The following is a 20,014-nucleotide window of genomic DNA, read 5'->3' as shown; positions in this document are numbered from 1 at the left end:
AAGGTGTATGTAAACTTCCGACTTCAACTGTATAATAATACAAATTATTTAACAAGAGGTACATTTCTTTAGCTTTGTATACAGTATCAAAAACATATACGACTTCAAAATAAGGTGCCTTACTGGGCACATAACTACATTTGGAATGAAATTGACCCTGTAAAACATCCAACTTATGATGAATAAGGCACATGCGAGGACTCTTCTGAAGTGCAATAGAATATACAATTGCATTTATAGAAACAATAGACCCCCAATATCCTCAGCCAGCCCTTTGTGATGACTTCGAAAACCGTTACAATTATTTATTTATTTGCACAACAGACGCAACCATGATTCTTGCAGTAGCATTTCTACACCAGGCCAGCAAAGCCCTAGTCACTACTCCTTTACCTTAACCTGTCACCAAACGGTACCTACCCTTCACCAGCAATCCCTGACCTGTTACCCCCAATATAAGGGGGTGACCTCCTCTATAGGTCAGCCATACTGGGCCATAGGGTAGTTGCTCCACACCGGAAGGTTAGAGAGCTTTTCCTCTGTAGCGGGCTTAATGGGCCAGCCCCAGGCCTTGAAGAAAGGAGCCAGGTTCCTCTCTACCGTAAGGGAGAAGGTCTCAGCATAAAGGTTCATCTTGCCCTGGTTGTCATTGGGCACGTTCTGCATGGTGTGGTAGGCAGCAAATACCTTCTTGAACGCGTCCCAGACAAACTGGTCCTGGAGCTGGTGGGAAGGAGGATGACAAAGAGAAACGGTTTACTCAAACTCAACCCTAGATAAAGTACATTTTTTGTAGATGTTTTACTGTAGCATCTATACTTTCCTATCTATCTACACATGCCTTTTCACAAGCACTAATTGTAGGGTTTGCACACAACATACTCTGCAGCAGGGTGTACTATACAGTATATGTCACTACAATCTCCTGTCACCTGCATGTAGGTCTCCAGTGCCACCCACATGTCCCAGCTGGCCAGATTCCTGCCCTCTTTAGCATACCCCTCGGCACGGCTCTGTCGGTTGGCCAGCACCATGTTGGGGTGGGCCTGATCCTGATTCACCCCCAACACCTCCTCGTGCACGTACACGGACCACAGGTTACACGTGCACTCAGTGGTGTGCGAGGGGAACTCCCAGACTACTCTCTGCTGGTTGTGGCCCAGCTCGTGGATGGCTCCCCACAGGCCCGAGCTGCAGGCTGCCACTGGGTTCATCAGGTCTGGGGCCGAGGAGGATTGTATCATGATAGGCTAGCCTGCATGCATGAAGCCTGTAGGGGGGGGGGGAAGAGAGAGAGGAAGGAGAGGGTCAGCTCAATGTCTGGATACTGTCAGGGCAGAGGTTGTGCAGCCCACTGCTATATACTCTTTTTTTTTTTAAAGGGTTCCAAAAGGGTTCTGCGGTTGTCCCCATGGGATAATCCTTTTTGGTTCCAGGTAGCTCTGTGGAAAGGGTTCTACCTGGAACCAAAAGGGTTCTACCTGGAACCAAAAGGGTTCTACCTGGAACCAAAAGGGGTTCTTCAAAGGGTTCTCATATGGGGACAGCCGAAGAACCCTTTTTGGTTCTAGATATAACCTTTTTTTTCTAAGAGTGTAGGTCACTCTTGCGTACAACACATTTTCTACAGCACAACAACTCGCGCATTTTGAAACTGTATAGGTACTGTCCTACCTGACTCAAAATACATTTTAGAAATTTTGGGGTCAATGTCTTTTCAGATAATCTCTCTTTTTCCTGTTCATATCCAACAATTACACAATCCCTAGTCCCCTACCATAGACAATTCCAGTCATGACTGTTTGTCCATGCTAAGAAATAAGAGGGACAGACGCTGACCATGGGAAATCTGGACGTCGGCCACAAAGCGCTCCTTGCAGGGGAACTTGGTGGGGACGGCGGCCAGGTCAGCTATCCCCCTCATGATGTCATCCCAGAGCGCCGCCACCAGGTCAGGCCGATCCAGACCTCGGACCACGTCAGAGTGGACAGTCAGGATGATGTTCTCAAACTCCATCTCTGCACAGGGGGAAGGGGCAGTCCGCTGAACTGCCCAGTCTGCAGGTGTGGTCACCCCTAGAGAGAGGAGAGAGGCAAGGTTTGGAGGAAAATCCTGGATCATTTGACAGAATGTATCATTTTAATGAGGTGTTATGACCAGGATGTGTGTGTCTTCATGATCAATCAATCAATCTCATCTCAGCTTGGTATGCCAATTAGAGGAAACCCTTGGGCCTAGCATAGGTGAACAACATACATTAAATGGCCTTCATGATGACAATTACCAGACATTTGGTACAGTATCATTTCCTACCACAATGATGAGTAGCACATTGCAAATCAATTCTCATAACAGCAGGGATTTCAGTTTTAGTAACACAGCTGCAATTACACAGTCTATCTGAGAGCATAGCTGTTCTAAGCTTAGTGTATCTCTGTATTCTACAGATGTTTCATGCAGAACAAAGGCTGTGTCATTTCCTCTTTAATCTGTGGCAGCCGTCATTATCGTACATTCAAAATGGCAACAGCGAGCAGGAAGCAACTTAATTATGTATTAGGAATACATGAATAGCAGATCTGAATACATGAATACAACTCCGGGAAATGAATAAAGCTTCCATTCAATTACAAGAAATTGGGTACAAAAAGAGGTTAAACGATGTGAAATATTATGCCTGGATGAAGTCAAAAGGGTTCCAGACAGACATATTGTAAATGAGTAAATGAGGGGACTGGATGGAGTAACGTACTTTGTTCTCTTTATGGTGTATGTACTTTATGTTATCTTTTATTTACTTGGTATTATCCAGGTTAGTCTCATTGAAATAAACTCTCTGTAACACTTTTATAGTGCATTATAACACTTGCTATAAACTGTCATAACAACTCATGAGTTATAACAACTCATAGTTATAACACCCTTATAATACATCACTTGGATGCATTATAAGACCAAAGTGTAAAATGCATCATAGACCCCCACCTCCCCGTCCGACCAGTCTTTTAGTAGGGGGCTGACACAGCCCCCTGAATGATGACCTCCACCCCCTCCACCTGGGTCTTAGGAGGGGCGATGAGATAGAGGAGTCCGCCCCACAGGTTCCACACCTGCATCATCTTTGAGTCTATGGGGAAGCGCTCATGAACCACTGGTGCTCGCCTCAGCTCGTTCGAATTCCCAATGTTGTCAGTCTGACAGCCTATCTGGACCTGATGGTAACAGGGGTATCAGTCAATCAATCAATCAATTCACAAAGTGCTTTTACATCAACATGTAAAGGGCTTGATCTCAAAACAAATAAAACATGATTTGATTCAATAGATTTTAGAATTATAAGACAAAACAAAAAGCAGTATTGGATACCTTCCAGCCCTGGTTGACGATTTCTGGTGGCATGGCCATGTATGTCCTCATCCCAGGGGAAAGGTACAGACCACTCTTCTCCTCCTAAGACACAATGTTCAGTAGCGGTTATATTCAAACATAACTATATATAATAGTGATTGTATGGTTAGAAACATGTATTCCCACACTAACCAAGGAACTTGCACATAAGCAGAGAAGTTATGGCGAAAAATATTTTCTCGCACCCATTTTAGCTAAGCCATTACTCATGGTGTGTTTCATATTGGTTCCCAAGACTAAACCATCTCCATTAGACCCAGTATCCTCAATTTTACAGGTCATGTCCCATAAGAGAGAACGAGAGCCAACTAACCTTCTGTTTTACAGTTGATCATGAGCCTGGCATTGGACAAGGCAGGCATCATGGGCTGGTCCTTGATCAGGTAAGGCAGTAGGGTGTCTGGGTCCTGGCACACCTTGTACACCTCCGCGCCCACACTGAGCAGCAGTTGGTCTTTGGCGCTTATCACCGGACAGCTGTGGCACACCTGGGGAATGCCGCTTCCTGCAGCACGTCAGTGAGCATGGCCACCACCGAGGTGTAAGAGGCACAGTCATGCGCCCGCATGTGCAGGTATTTGGCGCTGTTGCCGCCAAGCTTCTTCAGACCCGCCTCCTCATGCTCCGTCAGCGTCTCGCCCTGGGTCACGTGACCGGCAAAGCGGTGCAGCAGGTGGCGGAAGTGGAAGCCCTCGGAGCAGGAATGACCCGGGACTGGGGCCTTGTAGCAGCCTGCGTCCAGAGTGTTCCCCAACAGGCCTTGAGGCCCATCTTGTTGAGGATGTGGTTGCCTGCGTACCCTGTCATGGCGTTGTGGCGCGGGTTGGTCTGGGCCCAGTACCAGGTGATCAGCAGGACCCCACCCTCGGCCTTAAAGTCCTGGATTTCGTCGGCCTGGGCGTCGCTGTAGGAGGTGCAGACGTAGACGCTGAGCTCCTTCCTGAAGCCGCTCTTATCACAGGGCAGGCCAGACTTGCTCAGCAGGGTGTGGGCGGCGCCGAGCTGAGCAGGACGCCTACCAAGCCGTTACGACCCTCGTCTAACTAGCACACAGCATTGAGCATGAAGGGGGACAGCTGCTCTCGGCCCAAGTATCCCTCATGGGTGACCACGATGACTCGGCCCTGGCCATAGTATGCCCCGGCCAGAAAGGCCCTGCCGTCCTGTGTGGTGCCGATGGGGAATGCCGTTTACCAGCACCTCTGAGCAAATAGCCCCGCGCTGGATATCAAACTCAGTCACGCCCACCAGCAGGAACTCCAGGTCATCCTTGAAGTCCTTGCCTATCCTAGGGAAAGAAGAGAGTGAAAGTGTAGATATGATGTGTCAAGAGAACTTAGACACATAAAAACAGCTCAAATAAAATAAAAAATTCAACATTGATTTAACCAGGTGATTTCTGGAGTTAAATAAACTCTTTCTTTTTTTTACACCTGGTTATAGGAGGAGGTGATATGAGGCAGAAAATACCACCATGTATACATTTCTGTTTTACTACAGTATCTCTATATTAATATGCCACCGCCTCCTTCTCTTCTCTCTATGAAGTGCCCAATACTTACGCCACAGCCAGCCAGCTGGAAGGGATCTGTGGAGGCACAGGGAGGGTACCCAGCTCCCCAAGGTGCTCCGAGAAGTAGATGCCAGCCACGCTGGACACCTTGTTCCCAGGGAAACACAGCAGGGTGTTGTGTTTGAGTTGTCCCTCCGCCCAGCTCCACGCCTGGCCAGCCATCAGCAGCCTGCCCCCCGCCTTCAGGAACCCCACCAGCTCCTTCACCTCTGGGCCCACACAGTACGCATCCATCACATACACTCCCAGGCCCTCGCAGAAGCCCCCCACCTTGGGTTGGAGGCTGGAGCAGCTCAGGTTGTCGGCCACAGCCTTACAGCTCTGGTGGATGCCCACGGTAGTGCTGTCACAGGAGGAGCCTGTCAACCAGGTCAGGGCATTCTCCACCAGGGCAGGAAAGGCGGTGAGGTAGCCCTCGTGGATCAGCACCACCACCCGACCTCGGCCGTAGAATGAAGCAGCCATCAGGACCTGGCCATGGGCGTTCATGGCCAGTGGGAAGGCTTGGTCGCCGATCAGAACTAAGTCGCTGGGTACGTTTGGCCCGCTGAGGTCTAGCTCCTTGACCCCCCTCATCAGAACAGTATAGGCCTCCTCACGGGACATGCTGCTTTGGGTCATGGCTTAGTCTGTAGGCTGCCGATCCTGTAGGTGGTGGAGAAAAGAATGATTTTAAATGACAGATATGTATAAAACAGTATAAGTACTGGAGGTTGACAGTCCATGTACATGCATTTAACTCTTTAAAACTATTGCTATGACATAAAAACAAGTTTCTGAATTTTACTTTGGAGTAATCTCTACAACAAAGCATCATAAATAGTTCAGAACAAACAAAGGCATCTGTAAAACCTACCTAGATACAAAGGAAAACCAACAGCTGAAGATCAGTGTCAAGCCGAAAATGGAGTTCAGAGCAAGCAGAGCACTAAGCATACCTGGAGCACAGTCTGAATGAAGGGAAGAAAGAGATCATCACAACATTGGCCACTGTGACCTGAGGAGACAGGGCAGGGGAAAGGGAGGCATCTGTCAACAGTGAGTCCGTATGAATACAGTGTGCTCACATGGGTGGAGTCAGTCAGATACCAGAAGAGTTGCCTAATACATCAGACTGAAAAGAAGTAGCCCTAAAAAAGACGCATGAGTCTCTACATCCAGAATGTTGAATACAATGATATTTAAACTGACTTTACCGGTTGTCCGTGCTGTTGGTCCTTTTGACGATAGGAAGTGGAGATAAAATGTCCACAGGAAATTATTATTAACCAGAGTTTTTGGGTCACCGGTCTGGCTCTGTCGGCTTGTATTTCCGGTATGTATTTTTAATCTCCGATTCATTGCACATTATGTAAACAATAGCCGAATGTACGCGAACTTTGGACCGAAGCACGTTTCCTTGCAATCAACTGGATGTGCTTGCATTTTACTGCAAATTCAAAGTCGGCAACGTTCAGTCTGTGGTTCGGTTAGGCCATTATTTACAGATTGTGCAAGTGTTTACATCGGGTGCGAATTGCATCAGTCATTGAAACTACAAACTGAAAATACCATACAGACCAGTGTACTGAAAATCGAGTTAATAACATTTCCCTGTGGATATGTTGTCTCAGATTACCTCCGACGAAATCAGCGGACAACAGGTAAAGTAAGTCAAAATGAAGTTTATTAAACATTCTGACAAATGGGGGACTGTTCGAAATGTTGAGCCTACATGTTAGAGATCAGTGTGTATTCCACTCTCGGATTCTAAAATGGACTACCAGAAGAGCTATTAGAAAACCCTGCCTGCCAAAAAATCGGGTTGTCTAAACAGACATCTGACTATCCAGGTTAATGCAGTTGGGCAATTCCACTGTAATGGAAATACACAAGACACAAATGAATGCCAAAAAAAAAATTATTTCAAAAGTTCAATTAGTAACTTTCATGAAGAATAAAAAAATATTAATCGAAAACCAGATGTTTTAGGCGTAGTTATAGGGAAACACGTCAATTCTGGTCTTCATTTTGACAGTTTGTTGCAAAAGTGATATTTTTGGTCTTTTAGTAGTAAATCTAGCTCTTTTTGCACCTAGCTGTCAAACTCATCTCACAGACTGGGCTCATACACTAGACGTAACATAGGAAATGTAAATCCGGGACACTCAAATTAGTATATGTTACGTTTGGCATGGTTACATGAGATAAAGGTTACTTAAGGCAAAAACGAAAGGAGGGTGGGCCTATAACTCGAACGTCTAGCAACACAAAGGTTGCGTGTTCGAATCTTATCATGGACAATTTTAGCTAATTAGCAACTACTTATTACTATTTAGTTACTTTACAACTACTTTGCATTTTAACTAACCCTTTAACCTATCTCCAAGTGCTGAGTGATTAACCAAAATGTCAGTTATTTTTCTGTTTTTAAACAACAAATTGACTGATGTCAGTTAAATTATTTGAATTCTATGTCGTTCGTTTTTTTTTCTGTGATCGCAATGGACACATTGTGCTGCAGTTTCTCTAGAGATAAATCAGATCATGCCCGAACTGTGTGAAGTAGTAGGGAGTTGTAGTTTCCAACAGGCCAATGTTCTACATAGCGCAGAAAACGTGATAATAAACTACAATGACCACAATCCATTGCGTGGCTACTTGTCTGGTCTGTTTCTTTTACGCCTGCCATGTAAGAGAATAATGCGAGATCAAGGGATACATAGAGACAAGGTATTGGTATTCATCAGTCATAAAAATATGCCTTATTTACTTTGAATAACTACTAAAAATAGTGATATTTGTCAGACAGCATAGGCAGCAGCTGTCTGACAAAAAAGTAGTCAAAAAACTAATATAATATACACAACTGAAATATTGTATTAAAGTAATGTGAGTAACTGATGGTTAATAAGTGATAAGCAGTCATGGGAAGTCACTACCATCATGGGACTTTTTATTAATTGTTTTATTCTGTGTTACAACATTCAACCCACATAATGCATAGTGTCAAAGACTCCAGTCACCAAAGTCATAGACTTTTCTCTCTGCTACCGCACGCAAGCGGTACCGGAGCGCCAAGTCTAGGACAAAAAGGCTCCTTAACAGCTTCTACCCCCAAGCCATAAGACTGCTGAACAATTAATCAAATGGCCACCCCGACTATTTACATTTGTTTTTAAACTGCTGCTACCAGGTGTCTATTATTTATGTATAGTCACTTTACCCCTACCTACATGTACAAATTACCTCGACTAACCTGTACCCCGCACATTGACTCGGTACTGGTATCCCCAGTATATAGCCTCGTTATTTTATTGTGTTACTTTATTATTTGTTACTTTAGTTTATTTGGTAAATATTTTCTTAACTTGAACTGCATTGTTGGTTAAGGGCTTGTAAGTAAGCATTTCGCGGTAAGGTCTACACCTGTTGTATTCTGCGCATGTGACAAATTTAAGTTTGATTTGATTTGAAACAGCTTAACCAGCTCTGCTAGGGCGAGTAAAATGGTCAGAGTGAGGTGTTCTCTCATTTGTGTCTGGAAGTAGCTAGCCAGTTAGCTTGGATGCTTGACTGCGGTTGTGAGGCCAGAACGCTCGGATCAACCCTACTCCTCGGCCAGAGCGTCCAGTGTACGCTCCGAGAGCGAAACGCTCTGAATTTACGAACGGAAAAGCGCAATCTGGCACTCCAGATTTAATTTACAAACGCACCTTTAAGAACACACCCGAAGTCGTAAAATGTCTAGCTAGTAATTTGTTATGCTAACAAGCTAGCAAGAGGTTGCATAGCAACAGCATCAACTTCCGGTAGACAGCCGAAGCGCTAGTACGCTCAACTGAAATGATACCGTTCGTTTACAGTATACTAAAATGAACTAATAGTATGTAGTATATACTAATTAAGTATGTAGTATACAGTATGTTAGTATGGGTATTCGATCAGAAGATACTATGTCAATGTGCTAAAGCAGTTAGCGTCTATGAATGGGGTAAACCTCGGCTAGTCAGATGTCTGTTTTGACAAACCGGTTTTTCGGCAGGCAGGTATTCTTATAGCCCTTCTGAGACTGACTCCACCCATGTGAGCAGTCCTATTGAGGAAAACGAATAGTTAACTTTAGGGTATGATGACAGAGTGACAAAACATGGGAAAAACAAGCCCAGACTAGGGTCGGAACCATAAATGAAATGGATGTTTCTAAACGAAAGTGTTTTTGTGATGGACCAATTAAAGTTGGCAAGTGCCACCTTTAAAGTGTTCTGCCTATTTCTCGGCAATATTCCCTTCTTCCTCGTGTGTGGTTGTGAATTGAAAACGTTGAGTACACTTTTGAATTCACCATGCAAAGCTTGGCTTTGGCTCATGCATGACTTAAGACGAGAAGAATCCTCTTACTCATACCAGTAGCTAGCGTTTAATTTATAAAGCTACAGTAGCTATAACGTTAATCGTTCGACACTTCGCAAAGTTACGTTTAGAATTGCTGCTCAGCTCTTGACTTCAGTCAAATTTGGCATGGTTAATTGACGTTACACCCATTGCAAACCGATATGTTATGGACACCCTTACGTTATTTGTTGTTCTCTACGGTCTCGTCTTTGCAGATGCAGCAGTGCACAGTAGTCAGTGCATCCGGAGTTCGTGTCCCATTAGCAGATGGCCGAGCCGTGATCCTAGGTCGTGGTCCAGAGACTGGAGTTGTTGACAAGAAGTGCTCCCGAAACCAGGGTAAGAGGACTAGCTAACTAACGTTAGATACGTATCAATGGCTATGTTCAGATTATTTATATTTACTCCCCAAATGTGTACTTGTTCACTTTCCTTCATGGATTTAAAAGGAAATGAATGGTATATGGAAACTCCCTCTAGCCCATGCTTACACCGATTCAATGCTTTTAAATATGTGAAGAGTAGTGATTGAGTGTAGGCTTCAGGAGAAAGGAGAGATTATTGGATGCATATTTCTGTCCGCATAATTTTAAATGCGGTGTCTGGTGGGATTACTCCAGCCAGCTATCTAAACTGCACAACTATCTAAAATGTTTCATATTCCTTCTAGTGAAGCTGGTGGCCTGTTATGCAGACAAGGAGGTACTTGTAACACAGGTATGAAATTATTACATTGTGCCTGTTGTTGAGGCCAACACTCTCTTTTCTTAATTTTACACTCTGCTTAACCTGTCTGTAACTGCTGTCAAAGTAATAATAGTTTTCCTCTTCAGCTTGGTCCAAACCCCTCTTCCTTGGGCAGTGAGAGTCTTGGTAGAGGCCAGTCTGGCAGACTGACCCATGACAGCACCCTCTACCTGGTCAACCAGAGCCACCCCTTCAGAGTGCAGTTCTCTGCTTCCAATGAAACCTCCTCATCCTCTGCCCAGAAGGGGAAGGCTGTAGAAATATTGAAAGCGTCGGATAAGACAAAAGGAGGGACAGGTCCCAAACGCAGCATCAAAGACTTCTTTCCTTCCTCTCCCAAGAAGGTATGAGAACACGTTAATCTTTAACAGAGAAAATGGCATGCATTATGCATTGTAATTTGTCTAGCAATATTTTGAGTAACCAAGAGGACTGAACATATCACTTAAAATGTTCAAAATACACCCATGTTTTCTCAATGCCAACCTCAATTTACTTGAAGTTTCTTTTGACCATACCGTGATTTTGTTTTTCACGCAGTCATCCAAGAGGCCACACAGTTCTGAGGAGGACCCGCAGGAGAAGCGTCTGAAGACTGAGGGCTCAGACAGTGGGGGCGAGGACGAAGCTGAGAAGCTTGCTGAGGAGAAGCTCCGACAGCTCCAGGAGATGTCAGAGAGGGCTTCAGGGGCTAGCAGAGATGGTGTCCAGCAGCAGGCATCAGCCTCAGCATGTTGTCAAAGCCACTGGCAACAGATTGGAAACCTCATGCTCTACACGGCTGCTGGCGTCACTGGAAGCACCAAGGTAAGAGCTAACTAGGTAACTCTGTACAACTCCATATTTGATTTAAGCCAATGAGTCTTTGTGTTATGTTTGAATGAGATGCTGAATAGAATATAACTTTTATTGTCCATCCAAGGATGAATATTCTTTAGGCCTATATTTGAGCACTTTGGTCATATTGTTGCCACCAGCAATACAGTTGTTAAAGTTTGCTTTCAACCAAGCAGTACAAACATAATTACTTTTAGTAACGTCATTTTTTAAAAAGCCGACCCATCTTTCTTCCTGGCCCAGATTGCTGGATTCGACATTGACGGCTGTATCATCACCACCAATTCTGGCAAAGTGTTTCCCACCAGCCCAGATGACTGGAGGTCAGCCAGTATTCTGTTCTGGCTTTGCATACGACCTCCTCTCACTTTGCTCTCTCCTCATCACTCTTCTTCATCTATTGACTTGTGTCATTTCCTTGCCTCTGTTTGTTCTCTTATCTCCTTCACAGGATTCTCTTTCCTGAGATCCAACCCACACTGGCCAGCTTATTAAAGAAAGGCTACAAGGTAGAAGCAAACATAAATGTATTGTCAAGCATGGACACGGCAAAGCTGTTTTATGAGACCTATTTCTTATCCATCCCTTTAATGGTAGTTTGTGCGTAGATTAATAGCTAATGATGTTCCTGTTGTCCCTCCCAGGTTGTGTTCTTCACCAATCAGATGGGTATCTCTAGGGGGAAACTGAAGCCTGAGGATTTCAAGTCTAAAGTGGAGAACATTCTGAAGACATTACAGCTCCCCGTACAGGTTAGTCAATAAACATTTACACACAAAGATAGAGCTTGGAAGCAGATACTGTATTGTATCTGTGTTTTTCAGTGTTTTATTGTTTGTAATTCAGACGTTGACACCTCGAACTGTGTGTGTGTGTGTGTGTGTGTGTGTGTGTGTGTGTGTGTGTGTGTGTGTGTGTGTCTCAGGTCTTTGTGGCGTCTGGTCCTGGGATCTACAGGAAGCCAGTGATGGGAATGTGGGAGCACCTTTGTGAGAAGGTGAGACCAGAAGACACGCCTCATATCAGACATTGTGAATAGGGATTACAGGTAGACGATGATTGTATCCTTCTACAAAAGACCACAACACGGATGTGTCCCAAAAGGTTCACCAAATCAGCTCCCTTTGGCATTGTCTAGTTGTTTGTCATCCACTCAGACCACATTACCCTGGTGAGTCATGACAGACCAGTCACTGCTTCAAGATTTACACTACATTTTAGTCATTTAGCAGACGCTCTTATCTAGAGCAATTTACAGTAGTGAGTGCGTACATTTTCATACTTCAACAAGGGCATGGTGTGGGAAATAAATAGAATAGAATGGAATAGAATAGAAATATCAGATTAGAATACAGTAGAAATATTAGCATAGGATAGAAAAGTACTTTAATTTGTCCATATGCTTCCAGCTAGAAATTTATTTTTCCCTGCTCCCAACCCCCCCCAAACAACAAACAAACATGGTACACCATGTTTCTGTGTTTTTCCTCTCTCAGGCAAATGGCGGTGTGGCTGTAGACAAGAGCCAGAGTCTCTATGTGGGAGGTGAGTCAACAACAACACAACACCCCATAGCAACATAACGTCTTCCTCTTACTTAGCCTATTCTTATCCTGACTCTTGTAAGTGATGTGCTGCTTATGGACACGTTTGATGAACGTGTACTCGCCCTCCAGCAGCTGAGAGCCTGAGACCTTTCTCTCTCCTCTGCCACAGATGCAGCGGGACGCCCTGTTAACTGGGCTCCTGGCAAGAAGAAGAAGGACTTCTCCTGCAGTGACCGACTGGTGAGAGGACCTGTACTAACCTCTAGACCAGTCTGTTCAACCGTCCACCAGTCTGTCCTGACCTCTAGTTCCAGCGCATCTTCATACTCACCAAACAGAAAAGTGTCCCAAATAGTGGGTTGAAATAAGGAATTTGAATATGATAAAAATCAGTGGAGACAAATCAGCAGAGAAAAGTGTTCTGTGTCCACTGACTGTATGAAAGGTCATTCTTGCTATGGTGTAGATACACTTTATGACCAGGTGTTGCACAGGCATGCATTGCACATCTTAAAAATGCCTGACTGTCACTGATTTTCTCTCTCTCTCTATCTATCTATTCTATACTAGTTTGCACTGAACCTTGGGCTGCAGTTCCAAACTCCAGAGGAGTTCTTCCTGGGTTGGAAAAGCGCCCCCTTCAGTCTTCCTCCATTAGACCCTGTGAGTAACCTGGTGGATATCAGTGGTATTCTGTCTGCACAGAATACATATCTGAAGCTTTTTAAGCCTCTGTATGTGTCTCTCTCGCCAGAGGAAATGTGACTCCAACGCCCGTCTGTATGACCCGCCCAGTGCCTCCCTCACCTCCACCAAGCAGGAAGTCATCATTGCCGTTGGTTTCCCTGCTTGTAAGTGTGTGTATATATATTATTTTATTTTATTTTTTTCCTCTCTCTTTACTGACGACTATCTCCCTTCTTTTTTATCTAGCCGGGAAATCAACCTTTTTCCACACACACATCGTCCCCAAAGGTTACGTGTACGTGAACAGGGTGAGTGGATTAGTGCGCTGTTGGATCTCTTAACATCCACACACGCGCATATACACACACTGACCTGACCTGTGTTTGTCAGGACTCCCTGGGCTCGTGGCAGAGCTGTGTATCGGCCTGTGAGCGGGCTCTGAAGGAGGGCCGCAGCGTTGTGGTGGATAACACCAACCCAGACCCTGAGTCTCGCAAACGGTACTTGTCTCTGTGCTCCTACTAGTGTGTGGAGCACTTTTGGTTGTAATTCATGAACAACCTCAACCACATACAGTGGGGGAAACAAGTATTTAGTCAGCCACCAATTGTGCAAGTTCTCCCACTTAAAAAGATGAGAGGCCTGTAATTTTCATCATAGGTACACATCAACTATGACAGACAAAATGAGAAAAGAAAATCCAGAAAATCACATTGTAGGATTTTTAATGAATTTATTTGCAAATTATGGTGGAAAATAAGTATTTGGTCACCTACAAACAAGCAAGATTTCTGGCTCTCACAGACCTGTAACTTCTTCTTTAAGAGGCTCCTCTGTCCTCCACTGTTACCTGTATTAATGGCACCTGTTTGAACTTGTTATCAGTATAAAAGACACCTGTCCACAACCTCAAACAGTCACACTCCAAACTCCACTATGGCCAAGACCAAAGAGCTGTCAAAGGACACCAGAAACAAAATTGTAGACCTGCACCAGGCTGGGAAGACTGAATCTGCAATAGGTAAGCAGCTTGGTTTGAAGAAATCAACTTTGGAGCAATTATTAGGAAATGGAAGACATACAAGACCACTGATAATCTCCCTCGATCTGGGGCTCCACGAAAGATCTCACCCCATGGGGTCAAAATGATCACAAGAACGGTGAGCAAAAATCCCAGAACCACACAGGGGGACCTAGTGAATGACCTGCAGAGAGCTGGGACCAAAGTAACAAAGCCTACCATCAGTAACACACTACGCCGCCAGGGACTCAAATCCTGCAGTGCCAGACGTGTCCCCCTGCTTAAGCCAGTACATGTCCAGGCCCGTCTGAAGTTTGCTAGAGTGCATTTGGATGATCCAGAAGAGGATTGGGAGAATGTCAGATGAAACCAAAATATAACTTTTGGTAAAAACTCAACTCGTCGTGTTTGGAGGACAAAGAATGCTGAGTTGCATCCAAAGAACACCATACCTACTGTGAAGCATGGGGGTGGAAACATCTTGCTTTGGGGCTGTTTTTCTGCAAAGGGACCAGGACGACTGATCCGTGTAAAGGAAAGAATGAATGGGGCCATGTATCGTGAGATTTTGAGTGAAAACCTCCTTCCATCAGCAAGGGCATTGAATATGAAACGTGGCTGGGTCTTTCAGCATGACAATGATCCCAAACACACCGCCCGGGCAATTTCAAGGTCCTGGAGTGGCCTAGCCAGTCTCCAGATCTCAACCCCATAGAAAATCTTTGGAGGGAGTTGAAAGTCTAGAGGAGATCTGCATGGAAGAATGGGCCAAAATACCAGCAACAGTGTGTGAAAACCTTGTGAAGACTTACAGAAAACGTTTGACCTGTGTCATTGCCAACAAAGGGTATATAACAAAGTATTGAGTAACTTTTGTTATTGACCAAATACTTATTTTCCACCATAATTTGCAAATAAATTCATTAAAAATCCTACAATGTGATTTTCAGGATTTTTTTTCCTTATTTTGTCTGTCATAGTTGACGTGTACCTATGATGAAAATTACAGGCCTCTCTCATCTTTTTAAGTGGGAGAACTTGCACAATTGGTGGCTGACTAAATACTTTTTTCCCCCACTGTACATGTCAGATTCTGGTAAATCCGCTACATGCATGAACCAAACCAGAGATCTTTGATTGAGTGTGTTTGTAGGGAATACCATGTGACTTCTATACATTGTCCCCCTCCAGGTATGTTGATGTCAGCCAGAGTTTGGGCGTGTCCTGTCGCTGCTTCAACTTCTCTGCCTCCCTGGAGCAGGCCAAACACAACAACAGAGTAGGTCTCCTCTCCCTCTACTGAACTGTATATACCAGACTACACATGATTCATTCTTCAGCAGTTCAGAGTAGAAGGTGATGTGAACTGGGGACCTGATCGTCCACATAGTATAGCCCAACCTGGGACTTAAACTACAACCATCTGGTTCAATGTCCACTTCGTAAACCTTATAAAGTACAGGCCATGTGAGACGCCCAGTTCAATATAGGCTCTGAGGTGCTGGCCTGATGCAGAGTGTTGTTCATTATTGGGCTCTTCCTGTGCTTTACAGTTCCGTGAGATGGCCCCCTCCACCACTAAGCACCTCAAAGTCAATGACATGATCTTCCACGGTTACAAGTAAGTGACATTGGATATTATCAAGGGACTTCACAGCATCACATTCTCAAAGTAGGGATTCACTGGCCTCTACATTGGGTTGAAAGGATCAGAGCACACTAATATAACATGTCTTTATGGCTGCGTTTACACAGCCAGCCCAATTCTGATATTTTGCCCAATAATTGGCAAAAGAGCTGATCTGATTGGTCAAAAGTCTAATTAGTGGAAAAATATCAGAATTGGGTTGCCTGTATAAATGCAGCATATACGTATGTCATGTAAAATAAATGCATGTCTGAAGGCATTTGCCCACTCTGAACAGACTTTTTCTCTCCACACAGGAAGAAGTTTGTGGCGCCCAGTCTCTCGGAAGGCTTTTCAGAAATCCTGCAAATTCATTTTGTCCCAACCTTTACAGACAGCCAATCAGAGGCCCTCTTCAGGCAGTTCTCTGAAGGCTGATTGGGTGGCTGGCATTCTAACGGTATTCTAACCTAAGATTTGTCAGATTGTTATTGGTGCAGAGTCATTTCAGGAAAATAATCTAGCAGTTGTACGCTGTGGCTGTATGTAGACAAACTATTTTGTTACCTGCTGCTAATCAACAAATAATTGCTATTGCACTACATACATTTGAAGGTACCGATGTTTTAACTAAATGTAACCACATCAGTATTTTTGTTTGATTGGCTTGAGTTTCATATTTTCATATCATGTTTTCTTGTCAGATATACAGTACTTGTTTCCTGAAAGCCTAAAAGGTAAAAAAAAAACGTGAGAGATGTTTAATTAATTTTTTTATTTTAATAAATTGTTATTAATTTGATTCGTTTTATAATAGGTCCTATTCTGTAAAGTAGGGAAACTGAAATGCATTTTTTTCTGCTAGTAAGCCACCGTCCTAATATGGCGCTACTAAAGCAATATTTGAAGCTTTTTGTGAGAATCCTAGTTGAAACTCAGTCGTCCATAGGTAGAAACTCCAGCTCATTCCCCAGGTGCTGTTTTAACCACGGCAGTAAGTGGAAGACACTAACGTGGAAGTCCCTTGCATCAGGAGGGGGCCTGTCACTTATGTCTTGTGGCTCACACACATTCTTGGTGCCCCAGCTCACTACTCCCACCTGCAGGAAAGATAGAATAGAACTGTGGGTGTGGATTCATTCCTATAATGCCTGGTCATTGAATAGAGTCATACAAAAAGTAGACTTAGCTTGGCCTAATGGACCGAAACACCAGATACTGGTACATTGTTCTATATGCTAGTATGAAGTATGCTTATCATGGAGGAGATTTAGTGGAAGGGGAGTTTCTCACTTGAAAATACCGCAGTCTGTTAAGAAGGAACAGAGCGCCTCCAGAGTCACCTGTTAGGAAAAGTTGGATCATATCATGCATGAGAGTAACATAAAAGTTTATCATATATTATTTGTATATGAATGAATGTATGTGTTCCGAGTTGTGTAATGTGTATTCCTACAAAAATACCTTTGCATGTTACTGCATCTATATGATCGGAAGATCCGCCCGAGCACAGAAACCTGTCTGTCACATATTCATTCAGAGTTGCGTTGTGAGGAGTTAGGAGTGTGTTCTCAGCCTGTTTAATACAGTCAGCCCTCTGCAAATAGGAACATCAAACAATGGTGCTACTAATTAACACCGCACCCTTCACAAACATGCACATCAATTAGACATAATTTGCAGGCGTACATGAAAACAAACTCAGTCTTATTCACAAAGTACATTTGTAGAACTATTCACTCCTCATACACAAATAGTGGTAAATGCAGAGCCAACGATAGAGATTATACTGTAGAAGGCCTGTGGATTTGACCTATGACCTTTATGAATGTGTGTTTGGTTGTTGAGTACCACTAACCTTACTCCCTATATGAATGTGTGTTTGCTTGCGTTTCGCATCCTTGACTGAAGCCCCCTTGTTGATGAAGTAAGCCCTGGTCTCCTCCAGGGGCAGCAATGCTTTCTCTGCAGACACACACACACTCCATTAACCAGTTGTTATACACTCACCAGTTTATTATTTATTCGACCTCTCATCAACGAGCTGTTTTCGCCCACAGGACTGCCGCTGACTGGATGTTTTTTGTTTAGTACTGGATCCGGTGCGCCTGGCACTGACGATCATACCACGCTCAAAGTCGCTTTGGTCACTCGTTTTGGCCATTATAATGTTCAATCGAACAGTAACTGGATGCCTTGATGTCTGTCTGCCTGCTTTATATTGCAGGCCACGTGACTCACTGTCTGAGCGATCAATTTTTGTAAACTGGCCGTGAGTGTATATACTAGAAATAGAACTTGAGTCAAGCCAAGAAATGATCTGATTCATGGGTGGACGACACCAGTCATGGCCAGCAGTACTGTGATCAGGAACAAGTTCAAGTTGGTTAACTAGTTGAGTTGGGCTTGTCAAGCAAATAAATTATTGCACTCCGTCTGTTTGTTCAGGAGGAGTAGTAGTCATCTTACTGTGGTGTTCACATTTGGAGGTGGGACTCATCTTCAAGGCTCGGTTGGCGGGCTTGGTACACGGCAAGCAGATGGGCCTGTAGAGAACACATACCAGATAAACAACACAGGGAGGTACAGGAGTGCAATAAAGTACTCATGTTAATATTGTAACAATGAGTAACAATGTCATTGCTGGTGAATGATTTGACCAAGTAGATGGAATCGTGGTGGTTTGGAATGAGAACGATTTATAAGGGAATGATTTCATGAGCTAGTGTTGCTGCTTAACCCACCTCGCCGTCCATGACAGCTTGATTTTTTCAACCTTAACCAGAGCAACGTCGTAGTCATAGAACTCTTTCACGTTCTTGTCTCTGAGTCCATCAATGTTGTACTGTGGGTGTGGGATCACAGACAACACCTTTGCTACCTGCTTACCTTCAAAATCTGGGGGACATTGGCATTACTTAGGGATGAAAGGTAGAATAGACATCACCTTTTTAATAATCGGAATAATCAGTTGTCTGTGTTATCTATAATCCGTGTTATACATTGGTATTTCTAAATGGGCAGACACATTGCCAAATGACCCATGAACATTTTGATGTCAATGCAGAGACCAATGTGTAATTAGGTAGGGTACTGACCATGCTTCACAGTCACTTTCTCTTGGTCCACTTTCCCCTCAAATCTGAACGCAGAAAAGCAGTGAGCTGCGGTCAGGATCCAGCTCTGGGTCACGATGGAGCCCTGGCAGGTCTCAGACTTAGCGCCAGTCTGAACCTGAGAGTAGAGGGATGAATATAGTAGATTTAATTTACTGTAGATTCATTGGTACTGTATTTAGGTATGTCTTTGCGAGGGCATGGGCATCCGTCTGGACAGTGCCTCTGAGTTCCAGGGAGCCATCATCTCCCCCCACTACGACTCCCTCTTGGTCAAAGTCATCGCCAGCGGGAAGGACCTGCCTGCCGCTGCCGCCAAGATGAACAGGGCGCTGGCGGAGTTCCGTGTCCGTGGGGTCAAGGTAGGGTCATTAATTACAGCACATTGTGTCACATTTATTATGTGTCCACATTAGCCTTTTTAATCTCCTGCCGCGCGACTCAAGTGAAGAGAGTAGTATGAGGTGGATGGCTTCGAATCCTCATTCAATCCAGTCATCAATAATTTTTTTAACTTATCAAATAACCTTTTTTCAAAAGTGCTTGGAAGTGCAGCTTTTGAAAGTGCCCCGTTTTACCCTCACCTAAAACTCTGCATGTGTCATTACTGTATAATGGTCAGATATGTTTTTAGCACGAGATCCTTATTAAGGGAAAAGTGGCATAGTGAAAAGTGCTGAAAGTGGCAACTCTGGAGAAGAGAAGTGGAAAGCAGGAGCTCCATGAAAGGGATGTCATTAAGGCCAGACAGGTCATCAATGCATTTATGATGAATCTGATCCTGATGCTCAGTATGAAAATTTATGCACTCACTAACTGTAAGTCGCTCTGGATAAGAGCGTCTGCTAAATGACTAAAATGTAAATGTAAAGTGTTTATTGTGTACAGTCGTCTATGTTATGTTAAATAAGGCTTACCGTGATGACATTGACATGCCATGGCCTGGTATAGGCGATCTTGGTGAGCCCAAACTCCTCCTGATTCTCTGACACATCTTCCTGTGCCACCCCACACATGATCACACTTTTATCACCTATAAATAAATGCATCATCACTATTACATTTTTGACTTCATT

At 44.1% G+C, this 20,014-nt stretch overlaps 2 protein-coding genes and 1 pseudogene across 8 annotated transcripts in view; 1 reads left to right on the top strand and 2 right to left on the bottom strand.

Annotated features, from left to right (window-relative positions):
* Nucleotides 1-5,621, bottom strand: LOC121567106 (annotated as a pseudogene).
* Nucleotides 5,622-6,085: 464 nt separating this feature from the next.
* LOC121563705 (bifunctional polynucleotide phosphatase/kinase-like) lies at nucleotides 6,086-16,624 on the top strand. Of its 7 annotated transcripts, none has more exons than XM_041875466.2 (19): nucleotides 6,086-6,297; nucleotides 6,596-6,625; nucleotides 9,572-9,695; nucleotides 10,027-10,073; nucleotides 10,190-10,447; nucleotides 10,644-10,910; nucleotides 11,184-11,263; nucleotides 11,392-11,449; nucleotides 11,585-11,692; nucleotides 11,866-11,937; nucleotides 12,437-12,485; nucleotides 12,657-12,727; nucleotides 13,058-13,150; nucleotides 13,242-13,338; nucleotides 13,421-13,482; nucleotides 13,565-13,674; nucleotides 15,387-15,474; nucleotides 15,749-15,816; nucleotides 16,140-16,624. In XM_041875466.2, exons 3-19 carry the CDS (start codon nucleotides 9,572-9,574, stop codon nucleotides 16,258-16,260), a joined length of 1,773 nt encoding a protein of 590 aa, XP_041731400.1. In that variant the 5' UTR covers nucleotides 6,086-6,297; nucleotides 6,596-6,625; the 3' UTR covers nucleotides 16,261-16,624. The 7 variants fall into 7 exon arrangements, with proteins under 7 accessions (XP_041731400.1, XP_041731395.1, XP_041731386.1 ...); XM_041875461.2 differs by having other exon boundaries at nucleotides 6,596-6,630; XM_041875452.2 differs by having other exon boundaries at nucleotides 6,086-6,625.
* Nucleotides 16,579-20,014, bottom strand: part of si:ch1073-280e3.1 (complement factor B) — a 19,933-nt gene continuing 16,497 nt past the window's right edge. The window contains exons 11-18 of the mRNA XM_041875438.1: nucleotides 19,856-19,971; nucleotides 18,921-19,056; nucleotides 18,567-18,720; nucleotides 18,292-18,368; nucleotides 17,681-17,787; nucleotides 17,287-17,419; nucleotides 17,116-17,165; nucleotides 16,579-16,922 (exon numbers count right to left, since the gene is read on the bottom strand). Of these exons, the coding sequence (XP_041731372.1) occupies nucleotides 16,758-16,922; nucleotides 17,116-17,165; nucleotides 17,287-17,419; nucleotides 17,681-17,787; nucleotides 18,292-18,368; nucleotides 18,567-18,720; nucleotides 18,921-19,056; nucleotides 19,856-19,971 (938 nt within the window). The 3' untranslated portion in view covers nucleotides 16,579-16,757. The remainder of the gene's footprint in view (nucleotides 16,923-17,115; nucleotides 17,166-17,286; nucleotides 17,420-17,680; nucleotides 17,788-18,291; nucleotides 18,369-18,566; nucleotides 18,721-18,920; nucleotides 19,057-19,855; nucleotides 19,972-20,014) is intronic.

This window comes from Coregonus clupeaformis, chromosome 5, assembly GCF_020615455.1.
Source record: "Coregonus clupeaformis isolate EN_2021a chromosome 5, ASM2061545v1, whole genome shotgun sequence".
NCBI classification, from domain to species: Eukaryota; Metazoa; Chordata; class Actinopteri; order Salmoniformes; family Salmonidae; genus Coregonus; species Coregonus clupeaformis.
This window is presented reverse-complemented; position numbering and strand designations above follow the sequence as displayed.

Excerpts from the sequence above, each read along its gene's own strand:
- LOC121563705 (XM_041875444.2), top strand. The coding sequence starts at position 6,349 with ATGTACGCGAACTTTGGACCGAAGCACGTTTCCTTGCAATCAACTGGA. Across the intron at positions 10,448-10,643 it reads TTCCTTCCTCTCCCAAGAAG|TCATCCAAGAGGCCACACAG; the intron begins GTATGAGAACAC and ends TTTTTCACGCAG. Across the intron at positions 11,938-12,436 it reads GGGAGCACCTTTGTGAGAAG|GCAAATGGCGGTGTGGCTGT; the intron begins GTGAGACCAGAA and ends TTCCTCTCTCAG.